The 20,047-nt window shown below is 47.2% G+C and overlaps 1 protein-coding gene across 1 annotated transcript in view; it reads left to right on the forward strand.

The window, feature by feature from the left end:
- The first annotated feature begins 1,374 nt into the window (after positions 1-1,374).
- Positions 1,375-20,047, forward strand: part of LOC138582393 (keratin, type II cytoskeletal 80-like) — a 179,855-nt gene continuing 161,182 nt past the window's right edge. Inside the window, exon 1 of the mRNA XM_069653659.1 lies at positions 1,375-2,061. Coding sequence (XP_069509760.1) covers positions 1,768-2,061 — 294 coding nt within the window. The 5' untranslated portion in view covers positions 1,375-1,767. The remainder of the gene's footprint in view (positions 2,062-20,047) is intronic.

Genomic DNA, 20,047 nt, shown 5'->3' on the forward strand with positions numbered 1-20,047 from the left:
ACTATGTTTTAAACATGTTGGCCTGATTTGCACGTTTTCTGGCCAGGTCTGCCTATCCTGACATGGAAGACATTGGGTAGGGTTTTTTCCTCTTGGCTCTGGATATCCTTTTGGGACTGAAATGTCCCATCATGTGGTGGGTATCAAAATGCATGCGGGGACAGTAGATACAGAATATGGGACTTCTGTCCTGCTCAGTTTAGAATGGGGGAACAGTCTGTACATGTGCCGCTAATTGTTGATGGACCAAACCAGGCAATCTTGACAGAGATGAGGCGACTTTGCTGAGACCTTGGCCAGTAACTCTATCTGCTCGCTGCCCTTAGCACCATAGGAGACATTGGTCTGCTTTCGTTGTCATCCTTTTCAAGCAGGTGTCCTGAGAGAGGGTGGCATGACGGTCCAATGTTATATTGGCCGGTGCTGAAGCAAATATCTTTTCCTTCACTGTTTTGGCTGTTGGAAATGCAGAGGATGTCCTTGCCACACTTCTCTTCTGTGTCCCCACCACAGCAGTGTGGAACCCATCCTGAAACACTGCTCCTCCTTGTTTCTCTGTATGATTATTTATAACGTGCATAATCCCAGAGGTTTCTAAGCACGGACCCGGGCATCGAACCTGTGTTGCTCCATGTTGTCTTGCTTCCACGTCAAGCATGTTGCACCTAAGCTATCCTCCCGGGACTGTGGATGTTAGCCTCTGAGGACTGGAGGGGTCTATTCTTCTATTTGCTTGCTATTGAGTCTATAATAGCCTAATAAAGGGACTGTCTACCATGCACCTCTAGTATTGTGTGTTTCTTTTAGCTGCTGTGAAATTAACATGTGTTGTATATGAACACTATACTTTTGTAGACCTCTCCCTATGTCTCTCCTTTTTTCATGCATTGCATAAGATCCCCAGCTCCTGCAGTATGGAAAGGTGCCTTGCGGTTCCAGGAAAATGTTCTTGCCCTCCTGCACCCCGTTTCTTTGGGTGCATTGTCTCACAGGTGGTACCTGTGGGGTAAGTTGTCTGCTGATCTGATTTGGGTAACCAGTGTATTTTTTAGAGCACAGAGTAACTCCTAGGCTGTTTAACTATGTCATATTACAGAGAAGCAGGAGTTTAGTCTGTGACTTTGTGTGGTGGTGTGTCTGTTTATCTCTAACCTCTGACATGTGATGGATTTTTTATTTCTGTGTTTTTAATCTGTTTTACTGTGCCTTTTTAAATCTGTTTCCACGCCAGTTGTCTCTTTAGATTTAGCGTGTCTAACTGTTGTGTTTAGCTGTGCTTTGAGGTTTAGACGGCCGGGCATGTGTCGTGTGTGTTTCTCTTTAACTGGCAGTGCCAGCGTGCCTCTCTGTTTACCTCCTCGGGTCCTCGTGTCTGCGCCTGGCTGCCTGGGAGAGGCTGTCTCTGCCTCACTGCATGTCTGTTTCTGTTCCTGCGTTGTTTATCCGGGTCTGCCTTCGCCACCTCTTTCTCTGTAGCCCCATTGTCTTCCAGGTCTGCCTATGCCCCTGCAACGCACTTTCGAGTTTATTTCTTATCCCAAACCAAGTGCTTGGGACATTGGAAAAATATAACAGGTTGTTCTGGAAAGTTTGCAATAATAGTCACACCCTCAAAGCAATTACTGGAGACAAGAGTGTTAGGAATGTTTCGATGAAACAATGCTGTGAGAGGGAGGCTTGTAAAGCTACACTCTCTCCCGGGGAAAGCGTTCCCGTTGTGCCGCAGCCCTTCCCTGCTCCCCTGCTCCGTGAACCGCAGAGGCTGCCATGGCGAGCAAAACTGCTGCGGAGAAGTCCTGGGGCCTCTCGGGTACCACGGGCTCCTCTGGCGAGGACCGCCATTTCCTGGTGAACGGAGCCGCCGACTCCAGCAGCAATGGCTACACCTTTACGTCTTCTTCAATCACTCATGTGACGGTCAATGGCAGCCAGTCGTACAAGTTCAGCGACAGCGACTTTGACTTCGAGATACCTCCCTCCCGAAAAACGGTGACATTCCGAGAGAACGGGTTCGACCAGGACCCCAGCCTGGAGCACAAGTGCGCTTCCTTCAACGACAAGGTAAAGTCGCCTCTCTCTATATGGGGAAGCAAATCACACCCTATAAGCGCATGGGCGAGAAAGGGGCGGGAGCGAGGAAGGGTAGCAGGCCTGCAAGAGCAGCAGTGAAGCAGGGGAAGGGGCACATGGGTGTGGACAGGTGCAGTTGGGGGGAAACTTCCTCGTCAAAATCCAACCATCAAAGTGAGAGGCTCTCAGACCAAGGCAGTTTCTAGTTAACTTGGTGCCCAGGGTGAAACACTAGATGCGCCCGGCCAACCCTGCGACTGGCACACATCACTCGCAAACTACACCTCTGTGTCGCCCTCCTGAATATCAATACATGATTGCTGTATAAATGAAGTTGATTACATTACATTGCAATTCAAGTACTTTACAGAAGAAATCTAATGTGAAAACACACCTGTTGCTGCTGCCCAACTAAATGGTTCTTCTGTCACCTGCTCTTAGGGAAGGCCTTGCCTGAATGCAGTTTCAAACTGTCTGTACTGGCACACTGGCTGCGACCAGCCTGCCAGGGTGTAAGGGCCCACTAACCCACTGGCCCTGTGTTGCAGGTTTCTGTTCGTACCACGTCACTTGTATTTTGCAAGGGGCAATAGTAGGCTATTCCCATATTAATTATTTTCTGATAGAAGGTTATCATTCCAAGATGGACCGTCTGGTACGCTCCTATTGTACTCTTTCAAAATACCTCTACGAGACTGGGAAAGGGGACAAATAGCAAAAATGAGTGTTCCAACCTGTTTTGCATTAAATCACATACCATTTCATAAATCTGTGATCAGAGACCTCTATATTTGATAAACAAGTCTGTGATAAAAGGATTGTGTGTGTGAATCTCTAAATACATAACAGACACATAGCTGGGTGCTCACCAGAGGCGTTGCTAGGGTGTTGAGGGGGCTATATCCCCTTGTTTTTTGGTGTAGCCCCAGATACAAGTTCAGGGGTTACAACCAAAAAGGCTAGCTAGCCCTCACTCCCGACAGTCCCAAAACTAGCAGAGCCCCGGATCTTTTCCAGACCTAGCAACACCTCTGGTGCTCACATCACTGTTCACGGCACTCACCCTAACATTAAAATGTTTGTAACCATGAACTATGCATACTAATTCAGACAGCATACATTTTTGGATGTCAGTATAACATGGCTGCAACATCAGCCACTCAGATGGGGTACAAGGGCTCTTTTGCTTCTTGTTTCTGGAGAATTTTAGATGACCAGGAGCTGGGTCTCAGTGTGAGCCCGGCCAGCCACCAACACAGAAACATCTTAAGGGAATTATATCTATAGACATGAAAGGATACCCTACAAGAGATACCCAATAAACAATGCACAAAAAGGATACACAGAAAGGATTGTACCTCTTAAAGACTTTAGCCTGACCAGTAAAATGAAGTGTTTGCAACTAAACCAGCTTTTGATGTTATGTTATGTTACTTTGCTTTTATATAGCGTCTTATGCACCATTGGTATGATCTCAAGGCGCTGGTAGGTTCCAACGCCCTCGGGAACCGTAGTTCGAGTCAGTAGAGCGAGAGAGAGAGCCATAAAGTGCGCGTGTGCACCGGATATGTGTGCAGCAGGTGTGGCATTCGTATGATAGCTGCTTAGTAGCGGTAGGTGTGGTGGTTGGGAGATCAAGAGTATGTGTTCATTCTGGCAGGGTGATACTATAATGATTCTGGCTGCTTTAGGCCTGAAGAGAACACGTAGGCTGGCGGGCGTGCAGCCCGCCGTGTTTAGTTAGGATGATGGGGAGTACGTGGCAGGTGTTGGTATGAGAACATCTATATCGAATGTGTCATAGTATCGCTGGGTTCTAGTTGAGTGGCGGTGTATAGAAGAGAGTAAGCGTGATGATGTGATATGGTGGTTTTCAGTAGGTCATGGGTGCACAACATACGGGCCGCGGGCCAGTTGCTGCCCGCCATGCTCTTTTGTCCGGCCCGCGAGGCACAAAGCTTTCCTAATGGAGGGCGGCCCGTGGCCGCCCTCCATTAGGAAAGTCTTTGTTGTCTTCCGGGCCGGACAAAACACTGGCCCTCATTGGCTCAGCACACACACGCACCACGTCGCTCCTACGAGCCACGTAATGCGTGTGTGCTGCACCAATGGAGGGCCAGCACTACGGCTGGCGTGGTCCATAAAGCTTGATGCCGGAAGGCATTTCAGCCTTGGACCACACCAACCGTAGTACGATTCCAGCGTTCCAGCTTACCTGCCTTCCAGCACATCTCCGGTAAGTGCTCTGTTTGTGTTTGTGTGTCGGGTTTGTTTTGCTTTATGTTTGTGTGAGTATGTTGAGATGCGGGGGTGGTGGGGTGTGTCGGATGTGTATGAATGTTTGTATTTGAATGTATTTTGTGTGTGTATGTTGAGATGCGGGGGTGGGGGAGGTGTGTCGGATGTGTATGAATGTTTGTATTTGAATGTATTTTGTGTGTATGTTGAGATGCAGGGGTGGGGGGTGTGTCGGATGTGTATGAATGTTTGTATTTGAATGTATTTTGTGTGTATGTCGAGATGCGGGGGTTGGGGGGGTGTGTCGGATGTGTATGAATGTTTGTATTTGAATGTATTTTGTTTGTATGTTGAGATGCGGGGGTGGGGAGGTGTGTCGGATGTGTATGAATGTTTGTATTTGAATGTATTTTGTGTGTATGTTGAGATGCGGGGGTGGGGGGGTGTGTCGGATGTGTATGAATGTTTGTATTTGAATGTATTTTGTGTGTATGTTGAGATGCGGGGGTGGGGAGGTGTGTCGGATGTGTATGAATGTTTGTATTTGAATGTATTTTGTGTGTATGTTGAGATGCGGGGGTGGGGGGTGTGTCGGATGTGTATGAATGTTTGTATTTGAATGTATTTTGTGTGTATGTTGAGATGCGGGATTGGGGGGGTGTGTCGGATGTGTATGAATGTTTGTATTTGAATGTATTTTGTGTGTATGTTGAGATGCGGGGGTGGGGGGGTGTCGGATGTGTATGAATGTTTGGATTTGAATGTATTTTGTGTGTATGTTGAGATGCGGGGGTGGGGGGGTGTCGGATGTGTATGAATGTTTGGATTTGAATGTATTTTGTGTGTATGTTGAGATGCGGGGGTGGGGGGTGTCGGATGTGTATGAATGTTTGGATTTGAATGTTTTTTGTGTGTATGTTGAGATGCGGGGGTGGGGGGGTTGTCGGATGTGTATGAATGTTTTGATTTGAATGGGGTGCGGGGTTCGGGTCTGTATGGGCGCATGTTTGTGTGTGTGCTGAGTTGGGGGGTGGGGGTTTGGGTCTGTATGGGTGCTTGTTTGAGAGTTTGCTGATTTGGGGGGTGGGGGGTTCGGGTCTGTATGGGTGCATGTTTGTGTGTGTGCTGAGTTGGGGGGTGGGGGGTTCGGGTCTGTATGGGTGCATGCTTGAGAGTGTGTGTGCTGAGTTGGGGGTGGGGGTTTGGAGTTGGGGGGGTGGGGGGTTCGGGTCTTTATGGGTGCATGTTTGTGTGTGTGCTGAGTTGGGGGTGGGGGTTTGGGTCTGTATGGGTGCTTGTTTGAGAGTGTGCTGATTTGGGGGGTGGGGGTTCGGGTCTGTATGGGTGCATGTTTGTGTGTGTGCTGAGTTGGGGGCTGGGGGGTTCGGGTCTGTATGGGTGCATGCTTGAGAGTGTGTGTGCTGAGTTGGGGGGTGGGGGGTTTGGAGTTGGGGGGCTGGGGGGTTCGGCTCTTTATGGGTGCATGTTTGTGTGTGTGCTGAGTTGGGGGGTGGGGGTTCGGGTCTGTATGGGTGCTTGTTTGAGAGTGTGCTGAATTGGGGGGTAGGGGGTTCGGGTCTGTATGGGTGCATGTTTGTGTGTGTGCTGAGTTGGGGGCTGGGGGGTTCGGGTCTGTATGGGTGCATGCTTGAGAGTGTGTGTGCTGAGTTGGGGGTGGGGGGTTTGGAGTTGGGGGGTGGGGGTTCGGGTCTGTATTGGTGCTGGTTTGTGTGTGCCGATTTGGGGGGTGGGGGTTTGGTTGGGGGTGAGGGGGCCATGGGGTGGGGGTTTTGGTTGGGGGTGAGGAGGCCATGGGGCATAGTGTTTGGTTGGGGGTGAGGGACATGGGGCATAGTGTTTGGTTGGGGGTGAGGGGGCCATGGGGCATAGTGTTTGGTTGGGGGTCAGGGGGCCATAGGGCATTGTGTTTGGTTTGTGTGTAAGGGGACCATGGGGCATAGTGTTTGGTTGGGGGTGAGGGACATGGGGCATTGTGTTTGGTTGGGTGTAAGGGGGGCATGGGGCATATTGTTTGGTTGGGGGTGAGGGACATGGGGCATAGTGTTTGGTTGAGGGTGAGGGGGACATGGGGCATAGTGTTTGGTTGGGGGTGAGTGACATGGGGCATAGTGTTTGGTTGGGGGTCAGGGGGACATGGGGCATAGTGTTTGGTTGGGGTTGAGTGACATGGGGCATAGTGTTTGGTTGGGGTGAGGGGGCCATGGGGCATAGTGTTTGGTTGGGGGTAAGGGGGCCCTGGGGCATAGTGTTTGGTTGGGGGTGAGGGGGCCATGGGGCATAGTGATGCACTCCAAGAGTGAACCCAATAATAAAGCTAAAACAGGTACAGTTACTAGATGTTCATCTTTGGCTTTTTGAAGAAACCTGACTCAACGAAGGCCATACTCCTCTTGGGAAACCCAAATAGCAAACTGTAGCAGTCCAAAATAACGGCATGTCCAATCTAGGGTCAATAAAATATATATAAGTTAATTAAACAGGCGAGATACAATAACTAAATAGAAATAAATTATAACAATGGAAAATGTGTAGTACAAAATGTAAGTTTGAAATGCAAATAAAAATCGTTACCCCTCAAAAACATTCTTTTTCCATGTGTTTAGTACAACTTGGGGGTTTAAAAAGCCTCCTGCCACGCCCCGCCTACCGCCCCGCCCACATTTACTTTTCGGCCCACTATAGCCCTCATGTAAGGTACTTTCGGCCCTCTGTCAAAATCAGTTGTGCACCCCTGCAGTAGGTGCTTGAGATCGAGCGTCTTCATGCTCTGCTCCATGCTCCATGCATTCCATGCATTCCAACCGTTCCATGCATTCCAACCGTTCCATGCACTCCAACCGTTCCATGCACTTCAGCAGTTCCATGCAGACCAGCAGTTCCATGCACTCCAACCGTTCCATGCATTCCAGCAGTTCCATGCACTCCAACCATTTTTGAATGATGTCCATTCCGTGCCCTCTAACTGTTCAGAGCATTCCATTTGCTGCATGTATTCCTCAGTTCTATGCACTCCATCTGTTCAATCAGATCCATGCATTTCGTCCGATCCCCACATTTGATCCGCTCCACACTATTCATCCGCTCCACCCTCTTCATCCACTCTACCCTCTTCATCCGCTCCACGCTCTTCATCCGTTCCATGCTCTCCATCCGCTCCATCCTCTCCATCCGCTCCACCCTCTTCATCCGCTCCACACTCTTCATCTGCATCCGCTCCACGCTCTCCATCTGCTCCACGCTGTCCATCCGCTCCACACTCTCCAGCCACTCCACACTCTCCAGCCGCTCCACACTCTCCAGCCGCTCCACACTCTCCGTCCGCTCCGCACTCTCCGTCCACTCTGCACTCTCCATCCACTCCACACTCGCCATCCGCTCCACCCTCTTCATCCACTCCACCCTCTTCATCCGCTCCACACTTTCCATCCGCTCCACACTCTCCATCCGCTCCACACTCTCCATCCGCTCCACCCTCTTCATCCGCTCCACACTCTTCATCCGCTCCACACTCTTCATCCGCTCCACACTCTTCATCCACTCTACAGCTCCTTATACGCTCCACAACTCTTTATCCGTTCCACCCAGTTCACCCGTTCCACCCATTTCAATCGTTCTACCCATGTCATCCGTTGCACGCAACGCACTCCACAACTTCCTTATACGCTCAACAACTCTTTATCCGTTCCGGCCACTTCACCCGTTCCACCCACTTCATTCGTTCTACCCACGTAATCAGTTGCATGCACCCCACCCGTCCCATGCACTCCATTCGTCCCATGCACTCCATTCGTCCCATGCACTCCATCTGTCCCATGCACCCCATCCGTCCCATGCATCCCATCTGTCCCATGCACTCCATCCATCCCATGCACTCCATCCATGTCATCCACTTGATTTATCTATTCCATTCATTATGTTAATTCCAGGCACTCTGTCATTCCATGCCATCTATCGGTTCCATTCACTATTCCGTGCATACCATCCATATTATGTACTCATCCTTCACAACCTCACGTCCACTTTATTCCTCTCGTCCACTTCGATCCTCTCTTCTATTTCATTGATATCATCCATTTCCTTTATTTCATCCACATCACTGCTTTCATCGAGTTTATTCCTTTATCCACTTTAATAATTTCGTCCACTTCACTCGTGCTATTCAGTTAATCCGTTTCAATTTACATTGGTGCTTGGTGGTTATTAGTTTTCGATTTCTCGCTCGGATCATGATGCTGGACTGTTATTTATGATAAGGCAGCTTTGGGCAAAGGTCATTGATTGCTGTTATCCAGTTTGAGTTAGGAGTCGATTTTAGGGGAAGAGCCATGTTTTCAGTAATTTGCGGAAAGACATGAGGTCCTTGGTGAGTCGGATGTGGGGTGGAAATGCGTTCCACAGAGTGGGGGCCAGGGCTGAGAATGATTATCCACCTAACCTGACTGAGTTGGTTTTAGGTATGACCAGGAGGCTGGCAGAGCTTGATCTTAGAGTGCATGGGGGATGGTAGGGTTTTAGTTTGTCTTGAAGATATTGAGGTCTGGTCTTATGCATTGCTCAGTGGCATATGCATAAGGTTTTGAAGGTCACCCTTCGGACAACCGGAAGCCAATGCAGAGTTTGAGGGCTGGGGAGGTGTGGTCTAATGGGCCAAGAGCTAGTAGCAGTTTGGCTGCAGCGTTTTGTGCTCTTTGTAGTTTAGTCAGTTGGTACGTGTGGACTCCGAGGTGGAGGGGGTTAGCATAGCCCAGTCTTGACATAACAATCGATTGGACTGCAGAGAGGCCGTTTGGGAAAGGAGAGGTATGGAAAAATGTGCCTAAGAGTTTTAAGGTGGTAGTGGCAGGACTTGGAGACATTGTTGACTTCGAGCGAGAGGGTTAGGTCTGAGTCTAGGGTGCATCCAAGGTTTTTTACTGAATTTGAGGGTGTCAGGGAATTGCCCATGGCAGATGGCCACGGTAGTGGGTGTGGAAGAAGTTCAGTGTTGCCACATACCATGTTTTCAGTTTTAGAGTGGTTTAGCAAGAGGTGCTTTGCGGTCATCCCGTGATCTATGTTGAGGAGGCAGGAAGCGAGGTCGGGTTGGCAGTTGGGTTTTGAATTCAGGAGTTTTAGGATTATTTGTGTGTCATCAGCGTAGTTATAGCACAGGATATTGTGCGAGTGGATTATTCGTGGGAGGGTGGACATGTAGAGGTTAAACAGGAGGGCCGATAGGCATGCTCCTGGTGGAACTCCAGTGTTGACTGGTCGGGCGTGGGAAGCAAAGGTGGAGAGTAGGGTTATTTGGTTCCTATTGTCGAGGAAGAATGCTATCCATTTGAGAGCGTTTCCACAGATTCCCAGAGAGTGGAGGCAGTCAAGAAGGATTGAGTGGTTGATTGTGTCGAAGGCGGCTGATAGGTCGAGAAGGATAAGTGCGGTGCATCCGGCAGAATCAGCAGTGTTTTTAAGGTCATCCCAGATTGAGGTTAGGGTGGTTTCGGTTCCATGTCGGGCTCTGAAACCTGATTGAGCGGGGTCAAGGAGATTGTTGGCTTCAACAAAGGCATTTAGTTGGGAGTAGGCGGTTCGGTCAATGAGTTTGGCGAGGAACCTGGTGTTTGAGATGGGGTGGTAGTTTTTGGGCTCAAGAGGGTCGAGGGAAGGTTTTATTAGGAGAGGCTTGACATGAGCAGTTTTGAACGCATCTGGAAAAATTCCCGAGGACAGGGAGTCGTTTATGATGGTTCTCGTGTGTTCTCCTGCGCAGGTGGATGCGAACATTTCTTTGAGGGTTGTGGCTGGGCAGGGGTCAAGCGGCGAGCCAGATGTTTTGCGGACAGAGAGAAGTTCGAGAAATTGGTCAGTTGGTATTGGAGTGAATAAGTTGAAGGTTGGTTGGGTAGCGGTCGCAGGCGGTGGGATGGCAGGTAGGGTGGGTGCATTGCCTGGTGGGTGTAGGAGAGCTAGTTTGTTGGTTAGAGAGTTTGTTCTTTCGAGAGCTGTGGTGTAGAAGTGTAGAGAGAGTGAGTCGCACAGTGATTGTGAGGGGTTGGGGAGGGTGATGGTACATGATGGTTTGGTGAATTCGGCGATGATTTTGTGAAGTTCTTTGCTGGGTTTTTACAGTTTAGGATTCGGGAGTTGTAGTGGGCTTTTTTTAGCTTTCTGGATTTCAGCCTTGTAGAGGCGATGGTGCCGGGCCAAGGAGGATCTGCTCATGGCAGTTTTGTCTTTCCGCCATTTGCGTTCTAGGGATTTATATAGTTGTTTAGTTATCTTCAGTTCTGGTGTGAACCATCTAGGAAAAAGGCAATGGCGAGCTGATGGTTTGCAGGAGGGGGCTGAGCGGAATTAGTGAGGTGTTGAGCCATGAGTCAAAGGTGTCGGAGGTTAGTGGTTCGTTGGGTAGGCGGGTAGGGGAAGGAGACTGAAGGAGTGTCTCGGCTAAATTGGGAAGGATTTTTAGTTTCTTCCAGCATTGGCATAGAATCGGAGGTTCTGGTAGTGGGAGCGGGTTAGGTGAGCGAATGGTGAAAGAAACAATGACGTGATCGGACCAGATGACAGGGGTGGGGGGGTTTAGATGTATCAGGTTGTGGGAGCTGTGGTTGCATGGTAAACGGTCCACAGTTCCTCAGCCACTATCTCCTCACCATTGGGTTATTGCTGCAAAAAAGAGCAGGCCCATGCTTTATCTAACAGACCTGACATTAGCATCTCTTATTAGTACTGGCCTGCAGCTAGTGAGAACCATGGCGTGGCAGTGTAGAAAAGGCGTTTGGCCTAGCAAATGTACAATTTGAGGCAACTTCTTTGATTTCTTTATGTGTTTAAGTGTGGACACAGCATAGCAAACTCGTCAGAGCCACATAAACAAAATGTTCCAGTGTGCTATTGTATGGACATGGGGCACATCAGACAAAAACAGACATATATGCTGTTACATCGAAGAGCACCACATAGACACCATTAAACAACGGGGTGGTGACTTGTGCAGCGTACAAATCATTGCTGCACAGATATTGCATTGATTTTCCCTGGACTTCTGTCTGCATGTTGACACACAATGAAACTTCCTTTCCTAATGAAGGTGCCAAGCCACATTGAGGTGCCATCTGGTGTGTGCTACGCAATGGCTGGTTTGTTAAGAAAATGGAAAGTCCTTTGATGCTGAGTGGATACATTTAGTCCATATTCCAAAGCAGCCACTAGAATACTAACACAAGAAAATGATAGTTAACCTTCCCAGGCATGCACCGTATGTAACAAAAAATATATCAAAACAGTTTTGGTGTGTCAAATAAAAAGACATGCAAATAAAGAACATAGATAACAACTTTTTCTGTGTGGCACGTTAATTCTCTTGGAAGAATGCATATATTTGGTCATCTAACTGATGCTTTGTGCTGGCCTTCAGAATAAAAATGCCCCATGTTCAGTTCTTATGAATAAACAATGGCTTGTTAAATGGACCATCACTTATAAATTGCCCCCACATTAAATAATGTCAACACAAAGAGTGAGGGGTACAGGATGTGTGTCTCCAGAGAATCGGTTCGGAATATGCATTAAGGAATTCTTAGCTTTTTCTCGGGCAAGTTCAAAGGCAGCTGCCTGGGTGGGCCACTTCCTGTCCCCCCACCCCCCCCTGAGCTTTTATGATTTGCCCCCCAGGCAGTCGTCCCCTTCAACCACCCCAAGAAACGGGTCTGTCTCAGACATTTGTGTTAGCATAGGAATGCAACCGCTTTTATGATGGAAGCAGACTGCGAGTTATAGCAACTGTAATAAGTTATTACACACAGTTGTTCTGCTCTGTACTGGCCGTGTGAGCCAGTGAAGAGCAGAATCCCAGCTGCCATTGCAGCTCTTAATTAATGCGTGACTAGCTGCTTAGATCCCCATTTTCTAGAATAGCTGTGTGTGCTATTTTACAGTCGCTAATTGATAAGGAACGGTTTCTGGTAGTAAGTTATTTTGTGCACTGCTGTCGTGTAACACAGAAGAGCAAGAACCCATCTATATTTAATTTATTTTAAATTGCAAGGTGTTTTTAGATGGATTTTATTAAACTGCTTAAACTATTTTTCTGCAACACATTGCAAGCTGAATATTCGTGTTTTCTATCCAGATACTACATTGATTATATGTATCAATAACTGGAGCTCTGTGACTTTACAAAGGAACGGGGCCCTTGGCCCGGGGCCTGGTTGCTCTACTTGGTCATGGAATTCCTCAGTGACTTGCAACATCCTTATAAAGTAGGGTGTCTCTTATCCCTCGTATTGCAGTGTGGTAGTGACATCAGTACTGACCTGTGATAAGAATGACTTCACTATTGTGAATGTAATAACGCATTGAAATTGGTTGTGATGTCGAAATGCCTGTTACCTGAACCAGTATAAAGCAGATTTCAAGCTGCCACCAGAGCAATTAAAGCCGTGACTAGATTTTGAGATCCCTTTCTCCTAAAGGACCTTTATGTGACACTTTATAGCCATTTTTCTAATAAGGATCTGTTACTATGCTTTGTCAGTTTATCAAATCACTACCGTGGTAGTTTCAAAGCACAGCCGAATCCTCACCAATCAGAAACTCTTCCTCTATTTGGTCCTGAAACTCCTTGATGACTTGTAATGTTCTTATGACGTTGTACGGCATGATGCACTTTACCACCCCTCTACCCCCTCCTCTGCCCTTCTCACTGATAATTGGCCAAGCAGCAGATAATAGCCTTTGCATTTTATAGGCCGCAGGAGCCAGTTCTGGTGGTTTACCTGTGCCTTTCAGACAGCAACTAAGAAATGAAATCTCTTGCACCCTCCACTAAAGAAAGTGGCAGTACGTTTTCCTCTATACACTCACTCAGGAAAGTGGGGACGATAATCCCTCATTATTCCCCCCGCCCCTGTTCCTGCACACCTGGCCTGTGAAAATGCCCTCGAGGCACTGGATCAGCCTAGATGGCAGTCCCCAACAGGTGTGCTGTCTCAAAAGTGTCAGGTCGGTGCTGGCCTTCCTTAGCGTCCTCGTATTGCTATGGGGCCGGTGTCTGGTGGAGTGGAAGCTGCTCAAGGAATTTCCTTCAGAGGGATCCTGTAAAAGGACCTTTACATGAAAGTGCTCAGGTGAGTGCCAGCGTTTCTGAGAATGTTGACATGTTTCTGTGCAGTGAACGCCTCTCACAGCATGATGTCTGGTTTGGGTGTAGTGCGGGCCTCCCAGACTTTGATGCACAGGTCTTGCACAGAGTAGATTTACTCCATAGCTCCCAGTGCCAGGAAGGTGTAGCTCACACAGTCCTGTTTTGTCCCTTTGCTGTCTACTAATTGTAGTCCTGCGTTTATTATGGGAAAGGCAAACCTACAACAACCAGAATGCAATGATAAAAGCAAGTCCAAATGGTCTCCTCTTGCCCGAGCTGTGTCTAGAGGTGAGCCTTGGGCCTCTAAAAGAATGTGATGATGCTCTTTGGAGAAATATCAACGCAAGTGCAGGACTGGTAAACTTGGATGATGGACTGGAGTTAAGATGGAGAAGGCCGCCATGCAAGCACTGCACGTTTGACTGCAGCTGGGGTGGATATACAGCCTCCCATAGACGGTCATGAAAGCACTGAACATTAGAATGAAGTTGCAGTGTTACCCACATGCAGGCAATCGGAGGACATCTCCTGGATGTTTGACCATAGTTGAAACAGAGAAGACCTCAAAGAGAAAGTCCAGCTAGCACTGCATGTAGGCTGCAGCTGAGATGGTAAAGGCCTACGTCCCAAAGAGAGCCCAGCTACCATAGGTTGGGAATTGCATCTGACATGAAGATGGTCCCTTGGAAAAATAGACAGCAGATGCGGGTTAGAAGCCCTCTCAGAGATTATCATGATTCAGGATACCTCTCAGGGATAGTCCTGCTTGCACTAGCTATACTGCATCCGAGAGTAAGAAAGCCTCTCAGAGATAGTCCTGCTAGCAGCTATGCTGCATCTGAGATTAAGAAAGCCTCTCTGGGATAGTCCTGCTAGCACTAGCTATGCTGCATCTGAGATTAAGAAAGCCTTTCAAACATAGTCCTGCAGGCAGTAGCAATGCTGCATCTAAGATTAAGAAAGCCTCTCAGGGATAGTCCTGCTAGCACTAGCTATGCTGCATCCGAGAGTAAGAAAGCCTCTCAGGGATAGTCCTGCTAGCACTAGGGATAGTCCTGCTTGCACTAGCTATGCTGCATCTGAGATTAAGAAAGCCTCTCAGAGATAGTCCTGCTAGCAGCTATGCTGCATCTGAGATTAAGAAAGCCTTTCAAAGATAGTCCTGCTTGCAGTAGCTATGCTGCATCTGAGATTAAGAAAGCCTCTCAGGGATAGTCCTGCTAGCACTAGCTATGCTGCATCTGAGAGTAAGAAAGCCTCGCAGGGATAGTCCTGCTAGCACTAGGGATAGTGCTGCTAGCACTAGCTATGCTGCATCTGATCATGATTCAGGATACCTCTCAGGGATAGTCCTGCTTGCACTAGCTATGCTGCATCTGAGATTAAGAAAGCCTCTCAGGGATAGTCCTGCTAGCACTAGCTATGCTGCCTCTGAGATTAAGAAAGCCTCTCTGGGATAGTCCTGCTAGCAGTAGTTATGCTGCATCTGAGATTAAGAAAGCCTCTCAGGAATAGTCCTGTTAGCACTAGCTATGCTGCACCTGAGATTAAGAAAGACTCTCGGGGATAGTCCTGCTAGCACTAGCTATGCTGCCTCTGAGATTAAGGAAGCCTCTCAGGGATAGTCCTGCTAGCAGTAGTTATGCTGCATCTTAGATTAAGAAAGCCTCTCAGGGATAGTCCTGCTAGCACTAGCTATGCTGCATCTGAGATTAAGAAAGCCTTTCAAACATAGTCCTGCTAGCAGTATCTATGCTGCATCTGAGATTAAGAAAGCCTCTCAGGGATAGTACTGCTAGCACTAGCTATGCTGCATCAGAGAGTAAGAAAGCCTCTCAGGGATAGTCCTGCTAGCACTAGGGATAGTCCTGCTTGCTCTAGCTATGCTGCATCTGAGATTAAGAAAGCCTCTCAGAGATAGGCCTGCTAGCAGTAGCTATGCTGCATCTGAGATTAAGAAAACCTCTCAGAGATAGGCCTGCTAGCACTAGCTATGCTGCATCTGAGAGTAAGAAAACCTCACAGGGATAGTCCTGCTAGCACTAGGGATAGTCCTAGGCCCTTTTCTGCATGGCTGAACCCAGCAGTATTGTGAGAATCCAGAACACACCGGGACAGTAGCGACACGTATTTCCCCCTACTCTTCCAGGGTGAGTGATCCCTGCCTGTGTGACTAGTAGTCAACAAACATTTTTAATACCCCACTGAGTATGTCCTTTGAGTACCTATTGTACCAACCATGTCCATTTTTCTCTGCCCCCTTTAGGGAGAAACTATCCTACTACATAATTCCTGCCCTGAGGAAGGCTCCAACTTTTGATGCTTGACACCGTGTGTTTTGTTCTCTTTCCGTTTAGAAGCACCCTGGGAACAAGTCTTATATTTTACATACACGTTGGCAGATAACCTTATGGCTGATAACCATACAAACTAAGTTGACTTAACAATTTCACTTCTACCAACCAGGGTAATTTTTTTATACACCCTGGGAATATTTAGTCCACAGGAAAAATCCACTTCCTGGGAGGACTCTCATCAAATTGAGTTTATTGAAAACTACCTAAACTGTTTCCTGATTAGTATACCATTCTTGGTATACTGTTGTATATATGATGAATGTTATGTTTTATTTTTCTTTCTTGTTTTGATAACTGTTCTTTAATCTGTGTAAAAATGTCATTTGAACAACAATATGTATTTTTGAATAAATAAATTCACTGTTTGTACTCTTAGGTCATTTTTCTTTGAGTTTTTGCTCCTGTGACTTTCTTCAAAAGCACATATCCTGTACTAATATGGAGATTTAACTGAAATAATTGACAGAAATTAGGACTGTCTTTAGCGTGGGTACCTTTTTTGGTTCTTTGTTTTAAAAGCACTAGTTATGCTGCATCTGAGATTAGGAAAGCCTCTCAGGAATAGTCCTGCTAGCTATGCTGCACCTGAGATTAAGAACGACTCTCAGGGATAGTCCTGCCAGCACTAGCTATGCTGCCTCTGAGATTAAGAAAGATTATCAGGGATAGTCCTGCTAACACTAGGAGTAGTCCTGCAAGCACTAGCTATGCTGCATCTGAGTTTAAGAAAGCCTCTCAGGGATAGTCCTGCTAGCACTAGTTATGCTGCATCTGAGATTAAGAAAGCCTCTCAGGGATAGTCCTGCTAGCACTAGCTATGCTGCTTCTGAGATTAAGAAAGCCTCTCTGGGATAGTCCTGCTAGCACTAGCTATGCTGCATCTGAGATTCAGAAAGCCTCTCAGAGGTAGACCCGCTAGCAGTAGCTATGCTGCATCTGAGATTAAGAAAGCCTCTCAGAGATAGTCCTGCTAGCACTAGCTATGCTGCATCTGAGATTAAGAAAGACTGTCAGGAATAGTCCTGCTACCACTAGGAATAGTCCTGCAAGCACTAGCTATGCTGCATCTGAGAGTAAGAAAGCCTCTCAGGGATAGTCCTGCTAGCACTAGGGTTAGTCCTGCTTGCACTAGCTATGCTGCATCTGAGATTAAGAAAGCCTCTCAGAGATAGTCCTGCTAGCAGCTATGCTGCATCTGAGATTAGGAAAGCCTTTCAAAGATAGTCCTGCTAGCAGTAGCTATGCTGCATCTGAGATTAAGAAAGCCTCTCAGGGATAGTCCTGCTAGCACTAGCTATGCTGCATCTGAGAGTAAGAAAGCCTCGCAGGGATAGTCCTGCTAGCACTAGGGATAGTCCTGCTAGCACTAGCTATGCTGCATCTGAGATTAAGAAAGCCTCTCAGGGATAGTCCTGCTAGCACTAGTTATGCTGCATCTGAGATTAAGAAAGCCTCTCTGGGATAGTCCTGCTAGCACTAGCTATGCTGCATCGGAGATTAAGAAAGCCTTTCAAACATAGTCCTGCAGGCAGTTGCAATGCTGCATCTAAGATTAAGAAAGCCTCTCAGGGATAGTCCTGCTAGCACTAGCTATGCTGCATCCGAGAGTATGAAAGCCTCTCAGGGATAGTACTGCTAGCACTAGGGATAGTCCTGCTTGCACTAGCTATGCTGCATCTGAGATTAAGAAAGCCTCTCAGAGATAGTCCTGCTAGCAGCTATGCTGCATCTGAGATTAAGAAAGCCTTTCAAAGATAGTCCTGCTAGCAGTAGCTATGCTGCATCTGAGATTAAGAAAGCCTCTCAGGGATAGTCCTGCTAGCACTAGCTATGCTGCATCTGAGCGTAAGAAAGCCTCGCAGGGATAGTCCTGCTAGCACTATGGATAGTGCTGCTAGCACTAGCTATGCTGCATCTGAGATTAAGAAAGCCTCTCAGGGATAGTCCTGCTAGCACTAGTTGTGCTGCATCTGAGATTAAGAAAGCCTCTCAGGAATAGTCCTGCTAGCACTAGCTATGCTGCACCTGAGATTAAGAAAGACTCTCGGGGATAATCCTGCTAGCACTAGCTATGCTGCCTCTGAGATTAAGGAAGCCTCTCAGGGATAGTCCTGCTAGCAGTAGTTATGCTGCATCTTAGATTAAGAAAGCCTCTCAGGGATAGTCCTGCTAGCACTAGCTATGCTGCATCTGAGATTAAGAAAGCCTTTCAAACATAGTCCTGCTAGCAGTAGCTATGCTGCATCTGAGATTAAGAAAGCCTCTCAGGGATAGTCCTGCTAGCACTAGCTATGCTGCATCAGAGAGTAAGAAAGCCTCTCAGGGATAGTCCTGCTAGCACTAGGGATAGTCCTGCTTGCGCTAGCTATGCTGCATCTGAGATTAAGAAAGCCTCTCAGAGATAGTCCTGCTAGCAGTAGCTATGCTGCATCTGAGATTAAGAAAGCCTTTCAAAGATAGTCCTGCTAGCAGTAGCTATGCTGCATCTGAGATTAAGAAAGCCTCTCAGGGATAGTCCTGCTAGCACTAGCTATGCTGCATCTGAGAGTAAGAAAACCTCGCAGGGATAGTCCTGCTAGCACTAGGGATAGTTCTAGGTCCTTTTCCGCATGGCTGAACCCAGCAGTATTGTGAGAATCCAGAACACACCGGGACAGTAGCGACACGTATTTCCCCCTGCTCTTCCAGGGTGAGTGATCCGTGCCTGTGTGACTAGTAGTCAACAAACATTTTTAATACCCCACTGAGTATGTCCTTTGAGTACCTCTTGTACCAACCATGTCCATTTGTCTCTGCCCCCTTTAGGGAGAAACTATCCTACTACATAATTCCTGCCCTGAGGAAGGCTCCAACTTTTGATGCTTGATAGGCACACCGAAACGTGTTATCCGTGTGTTTTGTTCTCTTTCCGTTTAGAAGCACCCTGGGAGCAAGTCTTATATTTTACATACACGTTGGCAGATAACCTTATGGCTGATAACCATACAAACTAAGTTGACTTAACAATTTCACTTCTACCAACCAGGGTAATTTTTTATACACCCTGGGAATATTTAGTCCACAGGAAAAATCCACTTCCTGGGAGGACTCTCATCAAATTGAGTTTATTGAAAACTACCTAAACTGTTTCTTGATAAGTATACCATTCTTGGTATACTGTTGTATATATGATGAATGTTATGTTTTATTTTTCTTTCTTGTTTTGATAACTGTTCTTTAATCTGTGTAAAAATGTCATTTGAACAACAATATGTATTTTTGAATAAATAAATTCACTGTTTGTACTCTTAGGTCATTTGTCTTTGGGTTTTTGCTCCTGTGACTTTCTTCGAAAGCACATATCCTGTACTAATATGGAGATTTAACTGAAATAATTGACAGAAATTAGGACTGTCTATAGCGTGGGCACCTTTTTTGGTTCTTTGTTTTAAAAGCACTAGTTATGCTGCATCTGAGATTAAGAAAGCCTCTCAGGAATAGTCCTGCTAGCTATGCTGCACCTGAGATTAAGAAAGACCCTCAGGGATAGTCCTGCTAGCACGAGCTATGCTGCCTCTGAGATTAAGAAAGATTATCAGAGATAGTCCTGCTAGCACTAGGAATAGTCCTGCAAGCACTAGCTATGCTGCATCTGAGTTTAAGAAAGCCTCTCAGGGATAGTCCTGCTAGCACTAGTTATGCTGCATCTGAGATTAAGAAAGCCTCTCAGGGATAGTCCTGCTAGCACTAGCTATGCTGCTTCTGAGAATAAGAAAGCCTCTCTGGGATAGTCCTGCTAGCACTAGCTATGCTGCATCTGAGATTCAGAAAGCCTCTCAGAGGTAGACCCGCTAGCAGTAGCTATGCTGCATCTGAGATTAAGAAAGCCTCTCAGAGATAGTCCTGCTAGCACTAGCTATGCTGCATCTGAGAGTAAGAAAGCCTCACAGGGATAGTCCTGCTACGACTAGGGATAGTCCTGCTAGAACTAGCTATGATGCATCTGAAATTAAGAAAGCCTGTCAGGGATAGTCCTGCTAGCACTAGCTATGCTGCACCTGAGATTAAGAAAGCCACTAGGGATAGTCCTGCTAGCACTAGCTATGCTGCACCTAAGATTAAGAAAGCCTCTCAGGGATAGTCCTGCTTGCACTAGCTATGCTGCATCTGAGATTAAGAAAGCCTCACTGGGATAGTGCTGCTAGCACTAGGGACAGTCCTGCTAGCACTAGCTATGCTGCATCTGAGATTA

The sequence above is a fragment of the Ambystoma mexicanum genome, chromosome 3q (assembly GCF_040938575.1).
Source record: "Ambystoma mexicanum isolate Mex_15411 chromosome 3q, UKY_AmexF1_1, whole genome shotgun sequence".
In the NCBI taxonomy this organism is placed as follows: Eukaryota; Metazoa; Chordata; class Amphibia; order Caudata; family Ambystomatidae; genus Ambystoma; species Ambystoma mexicanum.